At 39.1% G+C, this 25,594-nt stretch overlaps 1 protein-coding gene across 1 annotated transcript in view; it reads right to left on the minus strand.

The window, feature by feature from the left end:
- TMEFF2 (transmembrane protein with EGF like and two follistatin like domains 2) overlaps positions 1 to 25,594 on the minus strand; it is a 298,149-nt gene that overhangs the window by 32,163 nt on the left and 240,392 nt on the right. The window contains exon 7 of the mRNA XM_081951663.1: positions 22,775 to 22,834. Within this exon, the coding sequence (XP_081807789.1) occupies positions 22,775 to 22,834 (60 nt within the window). The remainder of the gene's footprint in view (positions 1 to 22,774; positions 22,835 to 25,594) is intronic.

The raw sequence follows: 25,594 nt of genomic DNA on the forward strand, positions 1-25,594 counted from the left end.
GGGAAAGATCTTTGCTCAAATGCTGGCAGTAAAGCTGAAGGCATTGCCTGGTCTTTATGAACTCATTTTTTTAAAAAAATCTATGGCATATTTGGTTTAAGATTGCATTTTTCTTTAGCATCTTTTGAGTTTACATTAGGTTTCTTTTTAAAAAAAACCTAGGTTCTTTTCTTCTCAGTGTCTTCAGGCCCAGCGTAGAAGAGTGGTTGTGCCGGTTTAGAACCGGGAAGACTGATGTTCAAGTCCAACTTTAGTCATGGACATTCATTAGATGGCTTTGTTTCAGCCCTCTCCTTCGGCCCACCTTACCTCAGAAGATGGCTGTTGTGGAGATAAAAACTGGAAGCATATAAGCCAGCTCAAGGGAGACATAAAGCTAACAGACACAAATACAAATGAAAAACAACAACAACGAAACAATGAAAAGCAGGTGAATGACAAAATATGTCCTCAGCATGGATGATTGGAAAACTTTTAACTGCAGCGATTTGTGGGTGAAAATCATGACACTTAAATTATGCCATTCATTCTATACTTGTATGTATGCACAGCATAAGTTCATAATTGATCTAGTTCAAGAATTATGTTTTTATGCAAGCAATTGTTCATTCTTCGGTCCTTAGATGGATAAGGAAGCATCCATATCCACCAAATGGATACTTCATATATAACTGCAATGAAAGAGCTGGGTCTTCTACAGCATAGGCACTAGATGTTCTGATAATCCAGTTTATGGGATTTCCAAAAGGTAAACTGCATTTATGAGTTGTTTTGGAAGGAGTGGAATGGCACGGGAAAGATGAAATTACTATTACCCCAAACAATTCTGCAGTGGAAATTATAGCTTTAAAAAAAAACAGGCTATGGGCACATCTGCTATATACAGTTTCATAACTCATGTTTTCTTACATTTAAGACCCATTTTATTACACTGATTTACATCCATTTATTTAGAAACCTTTTAAAGTTACAACAGCATTGGAAAAAAGTGACACCAGTCTTCACACTTAAAACTGTTGCAGTATCCCCACATTCACATGATCAAAATTCAGCAACTTGGCAACCAACAGGTATTTATAGCAATAGCACTTAGACTGTTACTGCTTCATAGTGCTTTTACGGCCCTCTCTAAGCGGTTTACAGAGCCAGCATATTTTCCCCAACAATCTGGGTCTTCATTTTACCAACCTCGGAAGGATGGAAGGCTGAGTCAACCTTGAGCCAGTCAGAATTGAACCTTGGAGTGAGCAGTGAGTTAGCAGGCAGTACTGCATTCTAACCACTGCACCACCATGGCTCTATGATGGTTACAACTTGCTGGGTTATGTGATTGCCATTTGTGACCTAAACCCAGCCAGCTTCTGACAAGTAAAGTTAAGGGGGAAAGTGAGATTGGTCTAATTAGGGCCGTGATGGCGAACCTATGGCACGCGTGGAGCCATTTGTCAGGGCACGCGAGGGTTGCCCTGTCAGCTGGCCAGCATGCATGCGCGTACTGGTCAGCTGACTTCAGCCTTCTTTTGAGACCATTTTTTGCCCTCCGGAGGCTTCCCTGATGCCTCTGGAGTGGGAAAAACAGCCCTATGAACAAACCGGAAGTCACTTCCGGTGTGCTTGTAGGGTCATTTTTTGCCCTCTGGAGCCTTCAGGGAAGCCTCCTGAAGGCCCCTGAAGACTAAAAGTAGTGCTACAAGCAAACTGTAAGTCCATTCCCAAACTTCTGATTTGCTTGTAGGGCTGGTTTTTTGCACTCCGGAGGGCCTCTGGAGGGGCGGGGAAGGCTGTTTTTGCCCTCCCCGGGCTCCTATAAAGCTTCTGGAGCCTGGGGAAGGTGAAAAAAGTATGCCAAAAACTTGGGGAAGCGCTGGTCATGCGTGCATGCATGCTGGGGTCGTGCACATAGCATTATGGGTGTGGCACACCCACGCCTGCCCCCCATGCGCTCCACCGCTTTTGGCATGCGAGCCAAAAAAGGTTCACCATCACTGAACTAGGGAATGATTCACTTCACAACTGCAGTGATTTGCTTAGCAACCATGGCCACAAAGGTCGTAAAAGCAGCTGCGCCTTACTTAAAAATTGCCCTGCTTAGCATTAGTAATTCTGATCCCAATTGTGGTTGTACGTTGACGACTATCCACACTCTTTTGAATACTATATGATATGCTCATTTACTATCACCATATATATTATAACTACTCCCCCGAATAGAGGTCTTCTAGTCCAACCCCCTGCTCAGGCAGGAAATCCTACACCATTGCAGACAAATGGTTATCCAACATCTTCTTAAAGACTTCCAGAGTTGGAGCATTCACAACTTCTGGAGGCAAGCTGTTCCACTGATTAATTGTTCTGTCAGGAAATTTCTCCTTAGCTCTAAGTTGCTTCTCTCCTTGACCAATTGCCACCCATTGCTTCTTGTCCTATCCTAAGGTGCTTTGGAGGATAGCTTGACTCCCTCTTCTTTGTGGCATCCCCTGAGATATTGGGACTGCTTCATGTCGCCCCTGGTGCTTCTTTTTATTAAAGTAGACATACCCAGTTCATGCAACCCTTCTTCATAACCTTTCTTCATATAATACTTCTAAGAAAGTATGGCTTTAAGGAGGAAAGAGTAACAGCTCCACTTTGGTACTTATTTCATTTTCTTTGTAAACCCAGAGATCAACTAGGTTTTGTAGCAGATATGCTTTCTGCTCACTGCTGATCGATACTGGCAATGCTGCCTAGGAAAATGTGAGCTACTACTTCTAACAAGATGACACAATCAATCAAACAAATGCAGGTTTCCAAAGCTAACAAAGGAAGGTTACAGGAATTCTCCATAATTCTCCGAATTCTCATTAAGACCTATGAATCAAACCTGAACTGTTTCTAACTGTAGACATCCTAATAGATAGAACATCATATTAGATGAAGGCCATGAGGATTTCAGAAATTTTCCACTTTTTAAGCAGCACATCGATCAATTTTCTACTCAAAGTGAAGACTTTGGGGGAAATACAACATTCTGACTGACTTGCATGCAGAAATGCTAGAGGGATAATTTTGCTTCCGAGCAAGAGCAATTCATTCAACAGCCCGGGTTCTGCACAATTGAAAGCAGTATAATTCCAGAACTGTACCAAAAACTATAAGCTGTAGACAAAAACCCATACCTGAATACGTGGTAAAATACATTATCTCAAATGTCAAAGAAAATTGGGGCAAAACTGTAGAGTTGAGAATGAATGACACGCTGTACATTTCTGGGAAAATATTCTCAGCAAAGCATATGAAAAGAGGTCCTTCGGCGTAGGGGAAGAAGTGGTTAAAGACTGCATGATTGCTTGGGGACGGAATATAGGACGTACATTGGACTTTCAAAGTTGGGAAGAAATTTGGTTTAAAAATATGAAATTGACTATGGCAGCCTCGTATAAGGAAAACACATACAAAATGATATATCGGTGGCATCTACCACCAGCAAGACTTGCCAGAATGTTCCCTGGGATCATGCCTAATTGCTGGAAATGTGGTCACAGAGAGGGGACCTATTTCCATCAGTGGTGGACCTGCCCAATGGCGATTAAATACTGGAAAAAAATCAGGCAGTGGTTAATAGAAATCACCCAACATCAATTAGATTTGAAACCTGAAACCTTCCTGTTAGGACTCAAACCCCCAGATATCAACATGGAGATATGGTTTTTGGTGTTGCACATAACCATTGCGGCAAGATTGGCATTTGCCCAGGAATGGAAGAGCGATCAAATACCAATGGATAGGGCAGTAATAAATAAAATTAATGAATGCGCAGAATCGGATAGACTAACAAAATTAATTAAAGGAAAAAAGGACTCAGAATTCTATAACTCGTGGAAGAGGTGGTATAATTGGGTACGGGAACGACCAAATACTAACAACTGAAGCAATAATATATGTTTAAATCAGACACTGGCAAATAATATTAATCAGAAATTAAAGGATGAATAAGAATTGATGAAGTAGGTACGCTGACTAGATGGGCGGCATATAGTGTAAATGTTGGTGTTAAATATTAGGCCTACTATTAGGACGGTAATGTTAAGTTTGGTTATTTAAACGCTATGATTTCTTGCGCGGTGACGGCAATATGTTTAAAATTATGTTTGTATGATTTTATTTTTACAAGAATAAATAAATAAAAATTCAAAAAAAAAAAAAAGAGGTCCTTCGGAAAAAAAAATGAAGGGGAGTGAGTGAAGCTTTCCTTGAAGCATTAAAACAGCTGCGTCCTTTGTAGCGCTTTGCACTGCTGCTTCAAAAGCTGTTTGAATGGACATGTGGGCTACAGCAGCTCTGCATATAGAAATCAAGGTGTTAATCTACACAGGGGTGTCTGCCAGGTCCCATAGATTCCTATAGGGATGCTTCCATTCTGATGGGGAGGGGACCTGGGTGTATTTTTTAGTTTATAGCCTTTTTCCTGGTGCCTATCTATCCTGTAGTTTGATTCACTTTCTTGGGAATGTAAGGGGGGGGGGGAAGGGACATCTGTTTTGTCTTAGTTCCGGAGCGTCCAGCAAGTGACTCCTGAAAACAACTTAACACCTTTGCATACAATTCTCAAAACAACTTCGCACCTGCAGATTGGCTTATTCAACACCAAACTGAGCAAAGTGGTTTCTAACCTTTTAACCTAACAGAATTGCACAGGAATCTTCAGATCCTGCTTTCTTTGTCTTGCTATCACTTTCCATCAATACAAGCTTCCTTTTGAAATGCCAATTGTTTCAAGGGTTCTACTTTCTTGAGCAGAGAGGAGAGGCAAGTCTATACAATGTCAAAATGGTGGCCTGCAGGCCAGATGCATCATGTGCAGACCATGCTCCACAAAGGCAAAGAATGGTGTGATACCTCAAATGATGTGATCGAGTTTGACACCCGTGATCTACAGTCTATGTTAGTGCCTTTCTCAACCTCAAATCCTCTCCCCACAAGTTACTTTTGAATTAAATTTGGCTGCAACTGTAGATTTCTAATCCAAATCTGAAACTTATTTGGTTGAAATATTAGTGTCTTTGATTTAGGAATATCATCTTCAAAATTGTTTTGAATTCTGTTCTATAGACTTTCCTCAGCATCCCGTTCTATTACAAAAGGTGATAAGCTGACAATATTATTCAGAGTATTCCATTTTTATTGTCCTATTTGTTCGGTGTGCTTTTTCAAAAGGTTAAATTCTTAGCAATGTGAGCACTGCTTGGAAACAGCAGTAATTAGGAGGGAAACAATATATTTTATGTCTTTGCCTGGAGCTGAGAAGATAATCTTCTGCAGTTCCGATTTCTTACTTCAGTTATGCCATATTTAAAATTGTTAAAACAATCCACAGGAGCAAGAAATGAATAGAGTGGATGGGGGATCATATTTTAAGTACTACCCCCTCCTGAAATCACTGTCTTATCCGATGTGAGGAAGACTGGCAAAGAAAGAAAAGTAGTGAGGTGGGATGGGGGACATTTTCAAAACTTCTGTCACATTCTTGGAATTGGAAAATCACCGATGTGTCATTTTTGTAACAACAATTCAAAACATTCATGATTAAATTAAACACTTTTTTAAAAAAAAATCACATTTAAGGCCAAAGATATAATGGGATAAGCTAATCAGACCACGTGAAGCAAATCTATTTATATATACAGTATATTTACTAATGCAATGAGCATTGAATATCTTAACGTACATTAGGTGGCATTGTCATTAATGTATGGACTCTAGGTTTACTTTTTTAAAATCGGTGTTGATGACTTCCTGCATAGATTTATATTATAAGCTTGTAGCCAAAGAATTGGTTGGCTGTTCAGATATGGGAAATTCAGTCCTCACTATTACCATTCACCACTTCCGGGCCTTTATTGTGCCTGTAGGGTTGTCATTTCATCATGCTGCAGTGATTTCTGACTGTCATGTGGTTGTTCAAACCACAAAACCTCTATTGACAATCGTAGCCAGAATTGTATTTGCCAGCAGACATTATTACTTTTATTGCTAGGCTCTGTTTCCCATCTACAGAAAATAGTTTTAGAATAATGCACAAAACAAAAGAATGCGAATGACAACACTGGCACACGAGCAGGGATGTTGGAAAACATACCAGGAAAAACACACTGGGAATTGTGAAAATAATTCTAGGCAGAATCTGAATAGTTGACCAATACAAATATGTAGTTATTATTTCAATTGTTTGGCACAGGAACAAAGATGAGGGTACAAAATTTGGAGATATGAAAGAGACAACAGTGTATCTTCTTTATCCACATTTGCGTTATAGATAATCCTCGACTTAGAAACACAATTGGGGCCACTATTTCTGTTGTTAGGGTGCTTGTAAGTTGAATCTCCACATGATGAGATTTAATTTTACAACCATTTCACTATGGTCATAAAACAAATCACTGCAGTCATTAAGTGAATAACTTGGACATTAAATAAATCTAGCTTTACCAATGGATTTTTTTTTTGCTGGAAACTGGCAAAAAAAAAAGGTGGGTACTGAAAGTGGTAGGTACAATGGTTGTTAATAGTTGTTCAAAGTAAACGTCATAAAAAACTTTTGCCATGGTCATTGTGGCTGTGAATTGTTATTAAGCGACCAGTTGCTGAGGAATATATATCTATACTATACTATACATCTCTTATTTGCTTACAGCAAAGCAGGGAGACCAATTGTGAAACTTTAGCATTCAGAGTAGTAAAGATAGTTAGGGCATTAGAATAGAATAACAGAGTTGGAAGGGACCTTGGAGGTCTTCTAGTCCAACCCCATTAAGGCAGGAAACCCTATTCCATTTTAGACAAAAAGTTGTCCAATCTCTTCTTAGAAACCTCCAGTGCTGGAGCACTCACAAGTTCTGGAGGCAAGTTGTTAATGAACATTAATGAACAGTGTTTCCAGATAACTGCCAGAAGTGTTGTGAACATGAACTCTCATAATCTCCAGCTAGTGTAATCATTCTTGATTATGGATTCTGAAAATTGTAGTTTCAACGTTGTCGTCAGGCATCAAAAGTAAGGAGAGAAAATGCAAACTGGGAACAATTACTATAATAACTTTTCTTACGGAAGGGGTTTATTTTTGGAAGATGAGGATTTGGGAAACCTTCCTATAGCCCTCAGTTAAACTGCAACAAAGATGATAATTTTATATATTGCAAAGGATCGCTGTGGTTTCTTCAAACAATTTCATCTCCAGCCTTTGGCTGAAGATTTGGCTATTTTCCTTGATTCTTGTTTAATCTAGTCTCATCTTAACTCAAGAGAGCCACATTTTTATTATTAAATGGAACAGTAAATGGAAATACTCTTGGGAAGTGGCGTTTTTGATGACTAACACTCGTAGCTTTACATCTCTGATAATGTAGAAGAGAAAGATTAAAAGACCTGTGGGATTTCTTTTTCTTCTCCTTCTCTCTCTCTCTCTTTTATCAAGTCAGAAATATATTTTCCTTTTATGCAATACTGACAGGAACTGATAAAACTTTGTCACAATAGGTCTACGTCCTAATTCAATCAGCTGATAACTTTGGGAAATAAGCTGTCACCGATCATGGAACCTTTAGGCTAAAGACTGTTTAAGGTCAGAGAACCCATTAACAGAGTTTTCGACCTGTCCTTTTGCAGAGGTGTTTTCATGGTCTAAACACTTGGACATGGAGCCCAAGCCAGTCAACAAAGGATCTGAATGATCCGAGATGTAAGTTTTCTTACACCAGAGATGAAAGCTCTTAGTTTTCAAGGTTATTAAGCTTCCATAGGTCAAAGGAGGCATTTTTGTTTCAGGGACTAAAGTATGATGACCAATTCTGTGTCTTTTATGCAGAAATCATGACTGTAGTGTAATTATAGCACATCATGCCATAGTACAGCTGAGCCCAGCTGGGACTGTAGGACTGCTGCCCAGATATTCACTGTTACTAAGCAACATCAGATCCTTGCTTAGCTCAATTGGGTTTTTTTAGTCTTAAAACGGACACCCCTTCATTCAAGTAGCGCCTTTAAATGGACGATTCTCCTTTGGCAATTAGGCTCCTTTCCATCCATAAAAGAAAATGCACATCCCTTACATGACAGGTTACATCTGGTAGATTTTAGAGGCTTACGAGTCAACATGAGTAGAGATCCATGGGTCAAAAACCCCCACATTACCCTGTAGTGAGACAGAAGTACTTTCTAACCCAAGTAACTATTAATGATGCACACAATTCATGCACAAGCTGGATAGTCAGCCACAATAATGGAGCTTGCCCATTATAGTTGTAAATCCTGACAATTGGAAAATAGGTCACCCACACAACCAACCCAATTTTACAGCAGTCATTTGCAACAGTCATTAAGTGAACACCGTAGTTGGACACGACTTTGCAACTAACAACAACAACAACAACATAGTTGTAAAGCCAATGTCATAGTCATTAAGCAAACCAATTATTTGCCATGAGCTGATTTTGATGAAAACCAGAAGTGAATGCAAAGTTTTCAGGAAAATTGCCATAAAATGTGGTCACACGAATGAGGGATGCTGCAAAGGGCCATAAAGGTGGGCCTATGGACATGTGCCCAAAATCATGACATGCCACTGTGGTGGCGATGGCCATCAGTACTTTGGAACTAGGTCATGAGCATCCTCAGGGAGATCCATTACAACTTTGACTGGTCATTAACTGACCTGTCATAAGTCAAGGACTACCTGTATATTTCATGCAAAATAAAAATGTGAAAAATTTACAGAGCCATGATTTCCTTAGAATAAACACTACAGCCATTGTTTACATCCCAAGCAAACATTGTGATTTTTAAAAAAAGACCAGAAAAATATAGAGCAAGCCATGGCAACCTTCCATTTATGCCCTGACTTCAAAAAGATGGTGTAATTTACCAATAATAACCAGAAGGGAATAGGCACATAATTTCAGATGTCTGATCTAGATGTATTCTTAAAATGGGAACTGTAATTGCACTGCTCTGTGTCAGGATAATCTGACCCGAACTATAACTTCTATATAAAGATAATAGCCAACGTAATAAAAGCCACTGTGATATTTATTAGATCCAAGCCCACAGACAAGACAGCTAGATCCAATTGAGTTTGATCCTTTATTATCTTAAATCTAATGGAGAGAATCTTGCCAAACTCAAACTTCTAACGTTAGATTGGTGGGGGGGATTAATTTTCCCAAGTGATGAACATGCAAAACTGGGACTGTTCTGGAGGACCGAATTAATAGGCTGGACTCAATTGTGTGCATGGTGTATACTTATTTATATTTGATTTCTAATTTCCAATTGACTTCACGCAGGCCAGAGAGGGACAGCAAAATGGCCGGATGTGGGCTGGGAGTCATAAGATGCCGAAGTCTGTAGTAGATATATCCTCAGAAATTATTCAGTGTGGCTACCCAGAACCTCTCCCCACCATCTAGTTCAGACCTGCGCAGTACCTAAATCTTGGTCTCTCTCTGGGAAAGTTCTATGTTGCCAAAAATGACTGGGGCATGGACAATAATGCAATAAGAACCATTGTTTTTCCTTTTCTGATGATATTTCAAGACCCATGGATTTTTAAAGGAAAAAAAGAGAGGAGGGTCAACACTATGGTGTTGAAGAAGACTGTGAAACTGAGGTATCTTTCCCCTCACAACCATCTGTTTGTTTCACAGCCCTTCAATATTGTGTTTTTTCCCCCCACACTGCATAAAGTTCTCAAAGGTATTGCAATGTATCATTACATGCATTTTGGCACTGCTGAATCCATGCAAGTGTCATGTCATGTGAGCAGGGAAGATGATAAGACAGCCCGGTTTGTGAATGTGGGTTCTCCAGTGGGGCCTGCACTGCAACACCCAGTATTCCTCATCACTGGTTTGCTGGAGTTTCTGGGAACAGTATTTCAGCATCATTTGGAAGACCCCAAGCTGCCCACTCCTTATGTACAGCAAGCTGAACAAATATTAAATGGGGAAACATAACTCTCTTACTCTATTCCCTAGAACTCTCTCCAATTCTTATATAAATGAAATCAATGCCCAGTTATTTGACAACTAAAAATACATGATACCATTCCATGTAGCAACTCATTAAAAAAAGCCAGCATCAGGACCAGCTGTGTTTTTAAATGGTGAGGATTAGAAAGGAATTTTACAAAAGGAAGGACTATAGGAGAACATGTGGTACCTATGCTATGTCCAAAATAAATAAGTAAATAATTCTCTGTGTAAAATCAGAAAGCAGGTGTATGGCAAGATAAAACCAAATGATGGCGGGGAGGGGTGGGTGGGTTGAAATGGAAAGTGAAAAAAATCTATCTACTTCTAATTAGAATTCATTTCTTTTTACAGTATTTCTCTTCAGCTACAGCAATCCCATGATACAAAGATTATTTATTTATTTTGAAAAGCTTGCTTTAAAATGTAGGAAAAACACCACTGCACATAATTAAACTCTATGGGATTAAGTGATAGAAACACACTCTCTCTCTCTTTCCCCCCAAATTTATTTTATAATGAAGATGGCATCTTATTTAAGCTAATTTATCCTATTGAGTCTGGCAGAGACACTATTCTGAGCATTGGTAAAGGGACTAAGAAAGGGATTACTGAGCATTAAAAAGCCTCTAATTTACTCTGGGACAAGGATATCTGAATTTCAAATAAGCAGAAAGAAATATAAATGATGCATGATATATTTATGAACTGGGGCATAAATGTGCCGAATTGGTTCATGCCAGCTCAGGGTTTTTCTCTACAAAACCTTTATTCGCACTGCAAATACAATTTCTGTGTTTCTTCATAGCCGTCTGCTGCTAACATAACATAATGTCACAGATGACTGGCTATGTGATATTATAGGAAAACAAGTAAAGCAGACTAGTACTAGAGGAATGTGTGTGTTTGTTTGTATGTGTGTGTGTGTATATACAGTGTGTATATATACAGAGTGTATATGTATGTATGAAACTCTGAGCCACAGTTTGTCACAAGTTGTTTTAATGAACCTTCCCTAATGTAAATCCCAAAAGGGAAACACATGTATTGCTAAATTTCTCCCTGCCTTCATCTCATTGCCCCAAACCATGAACAGGTTTGACATTTTAATTTATTTCTAAGACTTGCATTTTTCTGGGAGACTGGCGACAATGTAATAGCTCAAGCCAGCAATTTATTTATTATGCTACTCTTACCAATAACAGGGCTACAAGCTGGAACCTGCATTTCCCCTTGTTTATTTTTCATTGAGATCAATGTATTGCAGGAACAGTATTTCCAGCAGTGTCATGGTGAACAAATCAAGCACTTTCATTTCATTGCTCATTCCTACATAATCATGTTGGTACATAAGTGGAATGAGCTAGATAGATGTAAAGCATGGACTAAATTAATGAATGGAGGAATTATAATTGAACTTAAAAGAAACCTTAAGTTTTTCCTACGGATTTACACAATTGATGGCAATTCTATAAACAGAGTAGGCTCTTGCAATTTTCTAACAATGTGTTAGGAACTATCTAACATAATAATGCCTTGGTAAGGCCACCCTTGGAATACTGCATTCAGTTTTGGTTGCCATGATGTAAAAAAGATGTTGAGACTCTGGGAAGAGTGCAGAGAAGAAGAACAAAGATGATTAGGGGACTGGAGGCTAAAACATATGAAGAACAGTTGCAGGAACTGGGTATGTCTAGTTTAATGAAAAGAAGGACTAGGGGAGACATGATAGCAGTGTTCTAATATCTCAGGGGTTGCCACAAAGAAGAGGGAGTCAAACTATTCTCCAAGGCTCCTGAGGGTAGAACAAGAAGCAATGGGTGGAAACTAATCAAGGAGAGAAGCAACTTAGAACTAAGGAGAAATTTCCTTACAGTTATAACAATTAATCGTGGAACAACTTGCCTCCAGATGTTGTGAATGCTCCAACACTGGAAGTTTTAAAGAAAATATTGGATAACCATTTGTCTGCATGTGTAGGATTTCCTGCCTGAGCAGGGGGTTGGACTAGAAGCATCAAAGGTCCCTTCCAACTCTGTTATTCTATTCTATTCTATTCTATTCTATTCTATTCTGTTCTGTTCTGTTCTGTTCTGTTCTGTTCTGTTCTATTCTATAATGTGATAAAAGTTTTGAATTTCTCAACTAAAGCTTGAATGGAAACCCTTTCCTTTGAAGCCCTTTTAAAATAAACATGATTACGATGCTTGTAGACCTGTTCTGCCCCCCCCTTCATACACCAAACATGCCGAGACAAAGATACTGCACGATGATTTATTAACACACAGACTAGACCTTGGCAGCAATCCAGCACAGACAAGACCTTGGTAGGAATCCAGCACAGACTAGACCTTGGCAGCAATCCAGCCTGCCAAGATAAGACAAGGCCTGATAGCTTCTCCAGCTCTGGTAAATAAGTTGATTCCTGCAAACAGTTTGTGCAAAGTCATTTCTTTTTATTCAGTCTTGAGAAGAGCCTAATTGCAACCACCTGGGTCCAATTATCTCCTGTAACTGCGTAGCTGTTCTTTACATCTATTAGCCCCCCGTTGCCGGGCATCCAGAGCCACCTCCCTTGTCTTCTCCCCACTGCTCCAATGCATGACGTCAGGAGCACACTCCCTTTGGCTTTCACCACTGCTCCATGCCTCAGGCGCCTCCTGGTGGCCAACCAGCCTCTCTGATCCCTGCTCGGAGTCTGAACCCTGTCCAGGGTCCTCCACATCTTCCTGAGCCGAGTCATAAGGCCCCTCACTGTCGGAGTCTGGTTGCAGCTCCAATGGCTCCTGCTGGGTCACAACAAGACCTAGAAGACTCCATAATGCAGGAGCCACAGTAGATAAAGCCCGCCACTTAAGAGCCTGCCAAATATAGTTCCTAGAGAAAGAAACCCATAATATACCCAATTTGTTGGATCTGGTGGGATGGTCAGATGAAATCAAGAAAAGGTCTCTCAAATAACTGAGTCCCATGCTATGTAGAGCTTTAAAGGTTAACATCAGCCCCTTTAATTGAACCCTGAAACAAGCTGGTAACCAATGCAGGTTGCATAACATAGATGCAATGTGCACTCAACCAGAAACACACATAACTGCATTTTGCACCGGCTGAAGTTTCCAGGTACTGCAGGATCTAATCTGGGTTGGTCATAAGAACCAGAAGTTTAGTTTTCTGAGCTTTCAGACTCGTGCTGGAACCCATCCTTGAGGAACTTCTCTCTAGCACAGTGTTTGGGCTCCAGCACTAGTTGAAAAGTTCAGAAGACAAAACCTCTGGTTGCAGTGACTGACCCAGATTGGATCCTGCAACATTATCCTGGGACATATATATTTGACTTCATTTCCAAGTACTCTTTTTTTTAAAGAATTTTATTGGTTTTTAAACATTTATGGGGAAAGGTAAAAGGGTACATAGAAAATTTTGGCAGTTCCCATGCTAGTGGTAGAAATCCCTCAAAATCTTACAATTTTTACAATGTTAAAGACAACGTATAAAAGATAAGCAAAAACAGAATCTTGTTCTACATTATATCAACCACGTGTTCAATCATCTCTTTTTTTGCCACTTTCTAGTATATCAACAATTACAATGATATTTCAAATGCTTTTATTTTTGTGACCTGAGCCTTTTCAATATTGCTCCCTCCTCCCTATCCCCAGATGGAGCCACAGCCCCCCCTCCTTCATATCTTGTACATTACTACCTTTTTCACTACCTCCCATATTTTCGTCCTCTAGGAGAGAACTGTGTTTTTTAATGAAGGCTTCTGCCCCCCCCTGTATTAATTCTAATTCTGTTTCCCCCCCAAAAGATCAACATTCCCTCTGGCAATAACCATCTAAACCAAACTCATTTATTATATAATTTCTTTGATAAGGAGGAGTACTTCCTCCTTTTCTCTCTTATTTTTTTCGGAATTTGCTTAAGGATGGTGATTTCTTCATCTTTATATTTTAGTGGTCCCCCCCTTTGAGCCCCTAGCACCTCATCCCTCATGGTCCTCCTAAGAAATTTAACATGTACCTCCCTTGGAACATTATGTGTTCTAGCATATGCTGAATTAATCCTATAAACCAGATCCATATCCCACCACAACTGTTCTTTGTCTCTCTTAATATATTCTGCTAAAATTGTACTCATAATATCCTTAAGATTTTCATTTTCTGTCTCTGGTAGGTTCTGGAATCTGAGAAAAAAGGACATTCTTTCAAGTTCTATCTTTGCCATAAAATTTTCCAATTCTAAATTCCCCTTCTGGACTGCCTAAATTCCCCTTCTGGACTGCCTCTTCCCCCAGCCCAGCCGCCCCCTCTTCCAACACCTTAATTCTTTGTTTTCTGTTATATGGTGTTGTACACCTCTGAGTTCTTCTTTGAGATCTGTCACCTCCTTTTTCAACTCATTTTGACCCCTCATAATTTCCTGAAACATTTGGGTAACGGATAAGTCTTTTGAGCTCTCTCCAGTCCCTTCTTGTTGTAACAATGAAGTAATTTTTGTCTGATGCATACTTGGGCTGGAGGTGGCAGATGTGGAAGCCGAGAATGACTTGCCCGTTGGTGGTTTTTTGGGCCCCATTTATCTGAGTTCAGAGATGGTATAAATCTTTTACAAAAGAAATGGCATCAGTGGAGTGCGCAGCTGTGCCGATCCAAGGAGGCAGGCAAATCCGAAAGTGAAAAGTTAGTTCTCCATCACAGTTCCAAGGCACGGAGGCACACCAGAAAGGGGAGAATCAAATAATCAAAATCCAGGAAGACCATATAACAAAGAGGTCCAGGGGTCCTTCGGGGGGGGGGGGGTAATAATACAATGCCAGAGATTTTTTCAAAGGTAGTTTCAAAAGGCAGACTTCATTTGTAAATACAAAAATGAAGATGGAGAGGAGCCATCTTGCCTCCTCCTTTCACAGGGAGAAGAACAAAGATTTCCATAAAGTTTTTTTCCTTTAAGAAAACAGCTCAGCAATCACCTCTTGCAGTTGTGATATGAATCTTTCTCACATAGTTAATACAGGTGACAAGTCAGCCTTTATTCTCTCTCCATTCCGATATAGAGAGAGATAATTCAAATGCCGCTTTATCTGAGGGAGGTAAAGAGAAAGAGAAACCTCCCTCTAATCTTCCAGCTTCAAATAGATTGAACACGAATTTACAATAGTCTGCAGCTTATCCATTAACGATAATTAAGGAGATTAGGATGGCTCTCTCGCCACCCGCATTCCAGCCGCTCCTCCTTAATTAACTCCTTCCTCCCGGAGCCCATTCAGCGAAAGGGCAGACCGCCAAATGCTGTTCCATGCCCCCCCTCCATTCCCCGGCACCTGGGGCAAGGCTGGAAACACCCCCGCCGGCTGCCGCCGAAGCCAGGGGGTTCCAGCAAGCCGCCCTGCAGCAAGTGGCCCCTCCGAGACCCCCTGTGCTCCTAAAAGGAGCCCACCAGAGAGACGAACAGCGGACAACAACGTCCGTCGCCTTCAGTGACCGGAAGTGATGTGATTTTCAAGTACTCTTCAGGCGCAGCCCCATGCAGAACACATTGCAATTCTCCAACTGGCAGGTGACCAGGACATGAATGACCACGAGTAGGGCCCCATTAAAACCCACTGAGCCAAAGACTGCAGACAGAATCTGTAAAATAATCTCTACATATTGTCAAGACAGCACTTCAGGTAAGCAGAACAGCATGCAGAGTTTTATATATATTTTCAAAATCCAGGGATGAACTTATAATGAACCTGAATTTTATTGCTACCTGACTGATAGTTTGGAAAAAGAGTTCTAGATGCTTTCAAAATAAATGCATCCAACTTTCAGGGGACGGCTCGGTAAAGGAGTGTTGAGAAAAAACAACAACTGACCCTCCAGATGTTGCTTATCTACAGCTCCTAGCAGCTCCAGCCAACAGAACTAATTGTGAGAAACAGTGGAGCTGAAGTCAGTATCATCCAGAGAGTCACAGATTCCACAGCTTTGTAATTAGAAGCACAGCGGAGGTTAGAATTGGAGATTAGAATTCCTAAATAATGGCAAGTCCTTGAGTGGGTGATTTTTCAGATTTATTGGTGAGTTGTGCACGCAATTGTACTAATGTGCTTCAAGGACTTCTTTTCCCTAGTTTTTTTTTTTAACTTGTTTGCCAGAATCATGGCTAATGGGTGCTTTGGAAAAGGCAAGAGATGTTAATACTTTTTGGAAAGTGTTATGCAATGACAGAACATCTCAAATATATTAAGGCTTTAATGCTTAAAGATTTCTGGATTAGAACCAGGTGGCAGCTGTTGGATAGTTGGCTATTTTATTGAATCATTACTGTACTTTGAAGATAAAGGCTTAGGCATGGGGAACAAGGAAGACCTTGTATTATATAATAATACAATTGAAATCTTATTGCCTTCCAACTGATTTGGCTCTACCCAAACTTCAATCTCAGGAAGATTATTGCTTCACCCTAGCGATGAAGCTGCAGCCAGCTTTCTCTAAAATGTCAGGATTACTATTTATTCATAATAATCTTAGAATACAGAAAAATAAACAAAGAAGGAATACTCAATATTTATACCAGACTTGTACATCCACTACTTATTTGGGTATTTCAAACCTTTATTAAGTCTTAACAAAAGAATGCACAAAATACATAAAAGAGCTGATCCTCTAGGCCCAATTCAATACACAAATAGAATTCTGATATATAATTCTGATTATTTCTCCTGGATCTCTTTGACCATAGCATAGGAATATGTGTTTTTTATTTCCTTTATAGGAGATGTTTATAAAGGTTGAAATATCTTATAAAGAGAATCTATTGTAATTACTATGTTATTCTTATGTAAAATTTGCACAAAGTTAACAATAACCTCTGTAATTACTGTATAAACTAGAGCCGTGATCGCAACCCTATGGCACCCATGCCAGCGGTGGCATGCAGAGCCCTCTCTGTGGGCACACGTGCTTTCACCAGTTGCTCTTCTGGTTTCGATGTGCACATGTGCGCTGGGCAGCTGGTCTTTGTGAACATTGGAGTGCTGGAAAACAGCCTGAAAATGCCCTGAAAAATGCCAGAAAAACAACCCTGAAAACGGTTCAAAAAGTGGCCTGAAAATAGCCTGAAAAATGGCCAAAAAGAGGCATGTGCATGCTGGCCAGCTGGTCTCCAGTGCTCTGACATATGCAAAGGCCAGTTGGCCGGGAACCTGAGGACTAGCGGCACTCCAGCGCACACATGCATGCATGTTCCGGTTTGGGCACTCAATGCTGAAAAGGTTTGCCATCACTGGAGGTTGAATAATCTGAAGCCCAAGGGTTGCATTCAATCTACCAAAACTTTTCTTATGGTTCATTGAGTATCCTTCAACAAACATTACTGTTTGGAATTGGACATAGTTTTTCATTTTTTGTGTATTTGTGGAAGGAAACATGAAAGGCTTAAACTTGTTTTTTTAAAGTTAATTTAAAAAGAATGCTCTCCATTCCCCCCTTAAATCTGGAAGAATTGAAAATCTATATCCTATTAATAACTAGGTGTAACTTGGCCCCACTTAGAATCGGCATGCTGATTGTGCAATTTACTAAAAATGTCAAAAACTGGAGCCCAGATCATCAAAAAGTGCTCAGCCCTCACTATACATGTAGTCCTTGACTTACAGCAGTTCATTTATTGACTGTTTGAAGTTACAATGGATTTTTTCACACTTATGACCTTTGCAGCATCCCCATGATCACGTGATTTACATTTGGATGCTTGACAACTGGTTCATATTTATGATGGTTGCATTGTCCCTGAGTCATGTAATCACCTTTTGCAACCTGACAAGCAAAGTCAATGGGGAAGCCAGATTCATTGAACAAATGTGGCAAGAAAAGAAATGGGATAAAACTCACTTAACACATCTTTCACTTAGCAATGTAAGTTCTGGGTTCAATTGTGATCGTAAGTCGAGGATTAACTGTACTATAATATACTCATTTAATTAGTGTTTAGAATCTAACACCATGCTATAATTTGCTGACTCACAAACAAACCGAAACATCATGCTCCTAGAAGACTATACAAATTTGATTTTGTTTCTAAGCTAGCCAAAGTTTAATGCAATTCACATGCTGGGGTTTGTTGAAACATATGATTTTTTTAAACAAACATGGAGGAACCAGTGGTCTATTAGTCTGCATAGTTTAAAAACCAAGGTCATAAATTTGGATGGTTTAAAGTAATAGGATTTAAACCAGGGGTGAAATTCAGGTTCTGGAGAACTGGTAGCGGAAATTTTCAGTAGTTCAGAGAACCGGTAAATACCACCTCTGGCTGGCCCCAGAGTGGGGAGGGAGTGGAGATTTGGCAGTATCTTTCCCCTGCTACACCCACCAAGCCACGGCCCCAGAACTGATAGTAAAAAAATTAGAATTTCACCACTGATTTCAACTAATCATTTTGTTACTTATATTTTTCATTTAGATAGGGTGACTGGTTGAGTCTCTTTTGATTCATAAAGTGCTGAGGTCAGTTACAGCATAATATCCAAAATGACCTCTTGAGAAGATTAATGGGTTGAAAACAGAGGATGGATCTGCAATATCCTAATCTTTACAAACCTAATACATTTGACAACTCAACAATAACAACATTTTTTAAAAAAAAATCATTTCCCACAGTCATCACACATTAATTTTCCTGAAAGTTTTTATAAATTCAATGATAGCTGCATCTCCAAAACTTGGCCAGCTTATCTGACCAACTTCCCTATTGCTAAAACTTGGGAAATTTAGTTTTCTAACCATGGTGTAAGGGTATTTGTGTGTCTATATACATATGCATAGTTCTCTTTCAGAATTGTTGAACAAAGTAAGTTCTTGTAGGAGCACTTTCAGTTCTGCCTTACCCAGCTTTATATAGGGCACTGCTGGTGGAAGAGTCTTCTGCTGATGCCAGCATAAGCACAGCGAAGGGATCTGCTGACAAGTTATCCTTCTGACTTATATTTCCCCTTGCTATTGCAAGTCTACCAGTAATTCATTCTCTCTTCCCTTTGAAAAAAACAACAACAACCCTAGGCTGCTTTAAAACTTTAGCTTTCCTTTCCCAACCTCTCTCTCCCTGACAAGCCGTCATTTTGAGGCTGCTTGTTCTCAGAAGGTGAAGTTTCACCACGTATCCACATTGGTTCCTTTTCCAGATGTGAGCTTGATCTGGATCTTTTTTTTTTCTTTTTTCCCCATGGCTATAAACAAAGAGCAGGCCGTGAAGTGGAAGAGAGGTGGTGAAAATTTGCTTGGGCTTAAGCCATAACACATTTTTCCTTCACCTGGAGAAGCTGATGCAGCTGAAGCTATATAAAGATGAAAAGCCATTCTTGCCCGCCCCATCCATCACTCAGTTCCAAATGAATGAGCAGAGGACCAGAAGTTTGCAAAGGCCTAACCGTTTTGGAAATCCTGGATCCTGACCAAAAATAGCAATAGTACTTATATACCGCTTCTCAGTACTTTACAGCCCTCTCTAAGCAGTTTACAGAGTCAGCATATTGCCCCCAGCAATCTGGGTCCTTATTTTACTGACCTTGAAAGGATGGAAGGCTGAGTCAAATTGGGATTCGAACTGCCAAACTTCTGGCAGCTGGCAGTCAGCAGAAGTAGCCTGCAGTACTGCATTCTAACCATTGTGCCACCACACTTCTCATCACAAGACCTTTGTGTCGGAAATGGGATTTTCTGACCTCACAAAGTCTGATAAAATCAAAAGCACCCATTTCAACATTGGGAATTTAAAGCTGGAATGGAATGTTTGGGCATTGGTAGAGTGCCATGAAAATGTTTTGCACATCTCTGCAAAACAATTTTGGCCAAATAAGGTCAAATACCTTGACTTACAACAGTTCATTTAGTGACTGTTTAAAGTTACAATGGCACCGAAAAAAGTGACTTATGACTGTTTTTCACACTTACGACTATTCAGCATGCCCATAGTCATGTGATCAAAATTCAGATGTTTGGCAATGGAGTCATATTTATGACGGTTGGAGTGTCATAGAATGATGTGAACACCTTTTGTGATCTTCTGACAAGCAAAGTCAGAGTCACTTAACAATCGTGTTACTAACTTAACAACTACGATGACTTGCTTAACAACTGTGGTAAGGTTGTAAAATGGAACAAAATTCACTTAACAACTGTCTCACTTAGCAACAGAAATTTGGGGGTCAACTGTGGTCATACATTGGGGAATACCTGCATTTTGCAAAACCAAACTAGGATCTCTTTTGGGTACCCCAAGGCCATGCATGAATTTTAACAGGATTACATTTGCTGCGAGGTGTCAAAAAAAGTGGCTTACTGATAAGCATATATAGGTAAAGGTAAATATAAAGGTTCCCCTCGCACATATGTGCTAGTCATTCCCGACTTTAGGGGGCGGTGCTCATCTCTGTTTCAAAGCCGAAGAACCAGTGCTGTCCGAAAACATCTCCCTGGTCATGTGGCCGGCATTACTAAACGCCGAAGGTACATGGAACGCTGTTACCTTCCCACCAAAGGTGGTCCCTTTTTTTTCTATTTGAATTTTTACATGATTTCAAATTGCTAGGTTGGCAAAAGCTGGACAAGTAACGGGAGCTCACTCTGTTACTCTGAACCACAAAACTGCCAACTTTTCTGATCGACAAGCTCAGTGTCATAGCCACTGAGCGACCACGTCCCATAAGCAAGTATAGTGTACCATTTTTTAGAGTTTCACTTTAGCAATGCCCTTATAAAAGCCATATAATTTTTCTTTCAAGGGATCAAGCCTATTGATATTATAATGCAGTCTTCTTAACCTATGGTCCACAATACTTTTGGACTATGTCCCAAAATTCTCAGCTATCCCCTTTAGTCCTAACATATTTGGAAACCAACAGATTAGAGGAAGGCTACAATAATTGCTCTCCGTGAACTTGGTTGCTTAATATATGGAGCATCAGGTGTTCATAAGGCAAAGCTATTTCAAAATGAGAAAACAGTTTTTAAAAAGTTTCACTATGGGTGCACTGGTGTATCTTATTCTTAATCCACATTATGCATTGCAGGGAAGCAGGGAACATTTTGCTGTCAAGTAAGGATAGTGAAATCTTAATAAATAAAAGATGCTTCACCATTTCTTATTTAGTGTAACAAGGCTATAGGCCAAGCACTCAAAAGACTGTTGCTTCATTAAGTTCTTTTTTTTACTCATCTCAAAGCAAATTGCAAGTGGAAAGGAAAATACCTTTCTTGACTTATTTTTAGAATGATTACATTGCTGGCACTCCTATTCTCAATCCTTAAATCAAGCTGTTAAAATGTACACAAAACATTTAAAGATGCCTTAAAACTTAATCTTCCTAGTAAAGCAGATTTGAAAAATAAAAATAAACTCAAGGTACCACCTCACCAAACAATGTTTGATAAAACCTTAAATAATATTTACATATATATTATATTTCAAACTGCTATATTACAAGAGCTGAGTTTATATTTTGTTTGGTGTTTTCAAATAAATTAAAGCCATTTATCTTTTTTTTTTTAAAAAAACCTGTTCTATAATACTTAATTAACTTTGCATCCAAGTGTAAGTATGGTGCAATGTTTATCCCAGTTAGAACCAGAGGAGAGCTAGAAATAAGCTGTAAGAAATTATTGGTTCCAGCTTTGTGACATGTTGAATTTTTTTTAATTGAAATTTAAACACAGTGGATGCCACCATGATTAATGTGAAGGCTTGCAGTAAGAAAAATGGGGTGTGGGGGAGATTTCACTCATTTAGATGAAAAGAAGTATCAACCTTAAAAGCAGTAACATCAACTGATTCATTTATTTCAACCTTTTGTTAAAATGCTATATTTATCTGGCAGGGGAGCTACCTTGATCGTAAAGTATTAGAACTGCATTATATTGATTTCAATATCATAAGGTTAAGAAAAACAAAATGGGGGAAATCTGAAGGAAGGGTACAATTATCCTGAGCACTAACATGTTTTAACTCAAGAAACATATTGCATGTATTTTCATTCCATTCTCTTTCATTTAAAAGGGAAGGTAGTCTATTGATAACACACAACCACCCTAATGGTTCGTAAAAATCAAAGCCCATGAAAGATCTAGGTTTAAAAGCAAGAGAGTCTCTTTCAACCAAGCTCTCTCAGCATCACCCCTCCGTAGATTTAATGTTAAGAAGAAGACTATAATGAGAGCCAGGTATTCTGTATATGAAAGCAAAATAAAATAAAATACATGTCAATTTAAAGCTAACGAATTTCATCTTCTAAATGGAATCCTCAGTCATTCTTGGAGCAAAGAGCAAAAGTGTAATACATCTGAGGATGGACAGAATATGAACTCCCAGATTGGTTTGCAAGATTTAAATACAGACTGGAGCAAAAAGCCAATTTTACATTTCTTCTCAATCCATATTACCCATTCATTTTAACAACATTTGGTGCTGAGTAGATGAAATTTGGAAATCTGTGCATTATGCACCCAAGTAAAGTCTTCAAGCTTTTTGAGCAGTATCTCCTTTCTCAATCTCACCAATTAATTTTAGAGGGAGGGATTGGAAAAATGAGGACAAGGATTTTTCCCCCTGTAGTTATAGTAATTGCTTCAATTCATTGATTTAAGCTTGAATTCCTATTGAGGATAATCCTATTTTTCCAATTTCATGGGAAATGAAAGAAGACTTCCTTTTAGGACATCATTTTTTTCCAAACATATTTCCCCGCCTGCTTTTCAAAAAACATGTCTACCTTTGGTGGGACAACTTACCCGCATAATCTGTTCTTGCGTAATGTCCATCTTCTGACTTTGTAGTGGCAGTTGTGTTATCTGAAAGACATTGCATTTGTTTACTTTGGTTGCAAACTGAAATCAAATCGCTTTCTAGGGTAAATGATTCTCATGATAGCCACCCAGTAAAGTGCTGACATACAAGAGATGGAGATAGAATTTTCTTGCACTGGGAAATAATACAAGTCAGAAATCATACAGAACTTTCAAGATCAATAATCTTTAATAGATGAGTCCTTCATTAATTTATCTAATCCCCCTTTAAAGCCATCAATTTAGTAACCATAGTCACATCTTGTACCACCTCAGATAAACTGTAAGGTAAAGGTAAAGGTTCCCCTCCCACATATGTGCTAGTTGTTCCTGACACTAGGGGGCGGGGCTCATCTCCGTTTCAAAGCTGAAAAGCCAGCGCTGTCCGAAGATGTCTCCGTGGTCATATGGCTGGCGTGATTAAATGCCAAAGGCGCACGGTTACCTTCCCACCAAAGATGGTCCCTATTTTTCTACTTGCATTTTCACATGGTTTTCAACTGTAAGGTTGGCAGAAGTTGGGACAAGTAAGGGGAGCTCATTCCGTTACCCGGTGCTAGGGATTCGAACCGCTGAACTGCTGACCTTTCTGATCAACAAGCTCAGTGTCTTAGCCACTGAGCCATCGCATTGCCATCGCATATAGCTGGCTGGGGAATTTTGGGAGTTGAAGTCCACAAGTCTTAAAGTTCCCAAGTTTGGACACCCCTGCTATAGATAAACTGTAGAGGATTTAAATTTTAAGTGCCTCAGGATCAGATTATTCTTGCTTGGAACAGGAACATTTAACCTTACAACTTATTTTTTCTCAATCTACATATCTGAACAGTTTTGTGAAAGCTGTGGGGATGTACTGAATATCCGAGGAAGCTCAACAGCATGACTACAGATAGTTTACCAATTTCTGTGAGGAATGTGGCTTTTACATGCATTTGAATGGAAGTCTTGATGGACATAAATGACTCAACGTTTATTAGAAGAAAAAACAATGGTTAAGATAATAGATTTGCATTTCTGATACAATTTAATGACAATTTGCATTGTATGTATGTTACATTGCTGTGGTTTTTTAAAAAAAATATTGGCATTTTGTAAATCATAATGGCTATATAAGAATAGCTCAAAAGAATTATATAAAACATTTAATAATACACAAACCTCTATCAAAAACTGTGAAAGTAAAGCATTATTACGAACCATTTATACAGTCAGGCTATATTTGTGGACTTCCCCCCGTCATTCAGCGAATATTTAAAAGTATAAATAAATGAATAAACAATGTGTAAATTATGAACACCTTTCCTTTTTTTTAAAAAAAAACTATAGTTAAACAAATCAAGTTCTTGGGAATAAATGTACCTTCCAACTAAACAAAATCTCACCGAAGTCCCAAATGAACTTTTTAGTTAATTAAGAGAGCTTTCTGAGAACTTGTTATATTTGAGATAGAGTTTCCCCTCTAGAATTAAAAAAAAAAAATCCAAAGTAGATTATGCAGGGAGGAAAAATGAGAAACAGCAGTCATGTATGAAATGATTAAAGATACATTTGCTAATCTGTACTGTCAGTCTTATTTCTGAACAGACATGCATAGGCTATATTGAAACCCTGGAAAGTAAATCTTTTTGCTATTGGAGTTTTGCTGTACATATCATTCTATTGCATACTGGGGGGAAAATGAAATTCAGTAGTCAGAACAAATTGTTTACTTATAAGGTCTCTGTTCTGTTGGAGAGCAGGAAATCAAGTTGATGAACCATCTGTGCCTGACCAAGACAGAAATGCCTGGCCTTGCCTCATCTCTGAAGCCCAGCACAGTTGCATAGTCAGTATTTAGAAAGAAGATCTTAAGACTGTAGGTTATCAAAAACACTTCTATGAAGGCAGCAATGGCAAACAAATTCATTCTGTTAATAGGAAAACTATAGCATTGTGTTCATGACATCACAAAGAATCCAGCTGGATTCCAAAGAGATATAACTATATATATACTGCAATGAAAAAAAACCCCAAACCTTCCAGTTTCTGGTCTTGGTAGGTAAAACAATGGAGTTTATCAGTGATGATTATATTCACACTGGGGTGAAGAAGACATACCAAAAGCCCTTTCAGATCTCTCAGTTCATTCTGGAAAGGTCAGCAATTCCTACGTAAGAGATATTACTCATAGTCCAATGTCCCTTGCATATTTTTAATTTTCTTGGGTGGGTATTGTGCCTGAACAGAGCTGTGATAATAAAGGCAAGCTGTGTGTCTTTGAGGGTATTTTTGGGGATCAGTTGAACGTTTCCTTGCAAAATAAAAACACCATTCACAGATCTATGGCTGGATCACAGCTGCACCCAGAACATATGTGCAGCTAATGTCTGGTTGCCAGAATCCACTTTGGACTTGAACACATCTTATATAGAGATATGCAAGAGTAGACAACTTTATGTTCTTCATATGTTAATAGTACAGTTCCAAATTAAGGCAGAGAACCCAAATCCCGGTCTCATCCTGCTCTGCTTGGAACTGGGCTTGGTTATGATCAGCTGCTGCCAAATGTTAATGGAAGCTTTTACAGATATTACCTGACAGAATCTTGGATTAGGGCCTTGATCCAGATGTTCCTTTCAGATTTTTCTTTAACAATGACAAACAACCCAAAGGGAGCTTTTCTGCGATAACAGAAGGGGGAATGAAGGAAAGCGGAGCTATATAGATATTTTTAAAGGTATAAATTTGTCAGAAAAACAGAAGGTTTTTTTTTTGAATCTTACAGAA

Source organism: Natrix helvetica (assembly GCF_964273705.1).
Source record: "Natrix helvetica genome assembly, chromosome: 1".
Classification (NCBI taxonomy): Eukaryota; Metazoa; Chordata; class Lepidosauria; order Squamata; family Natricidae; genus Natrix; species Natrix helvetica.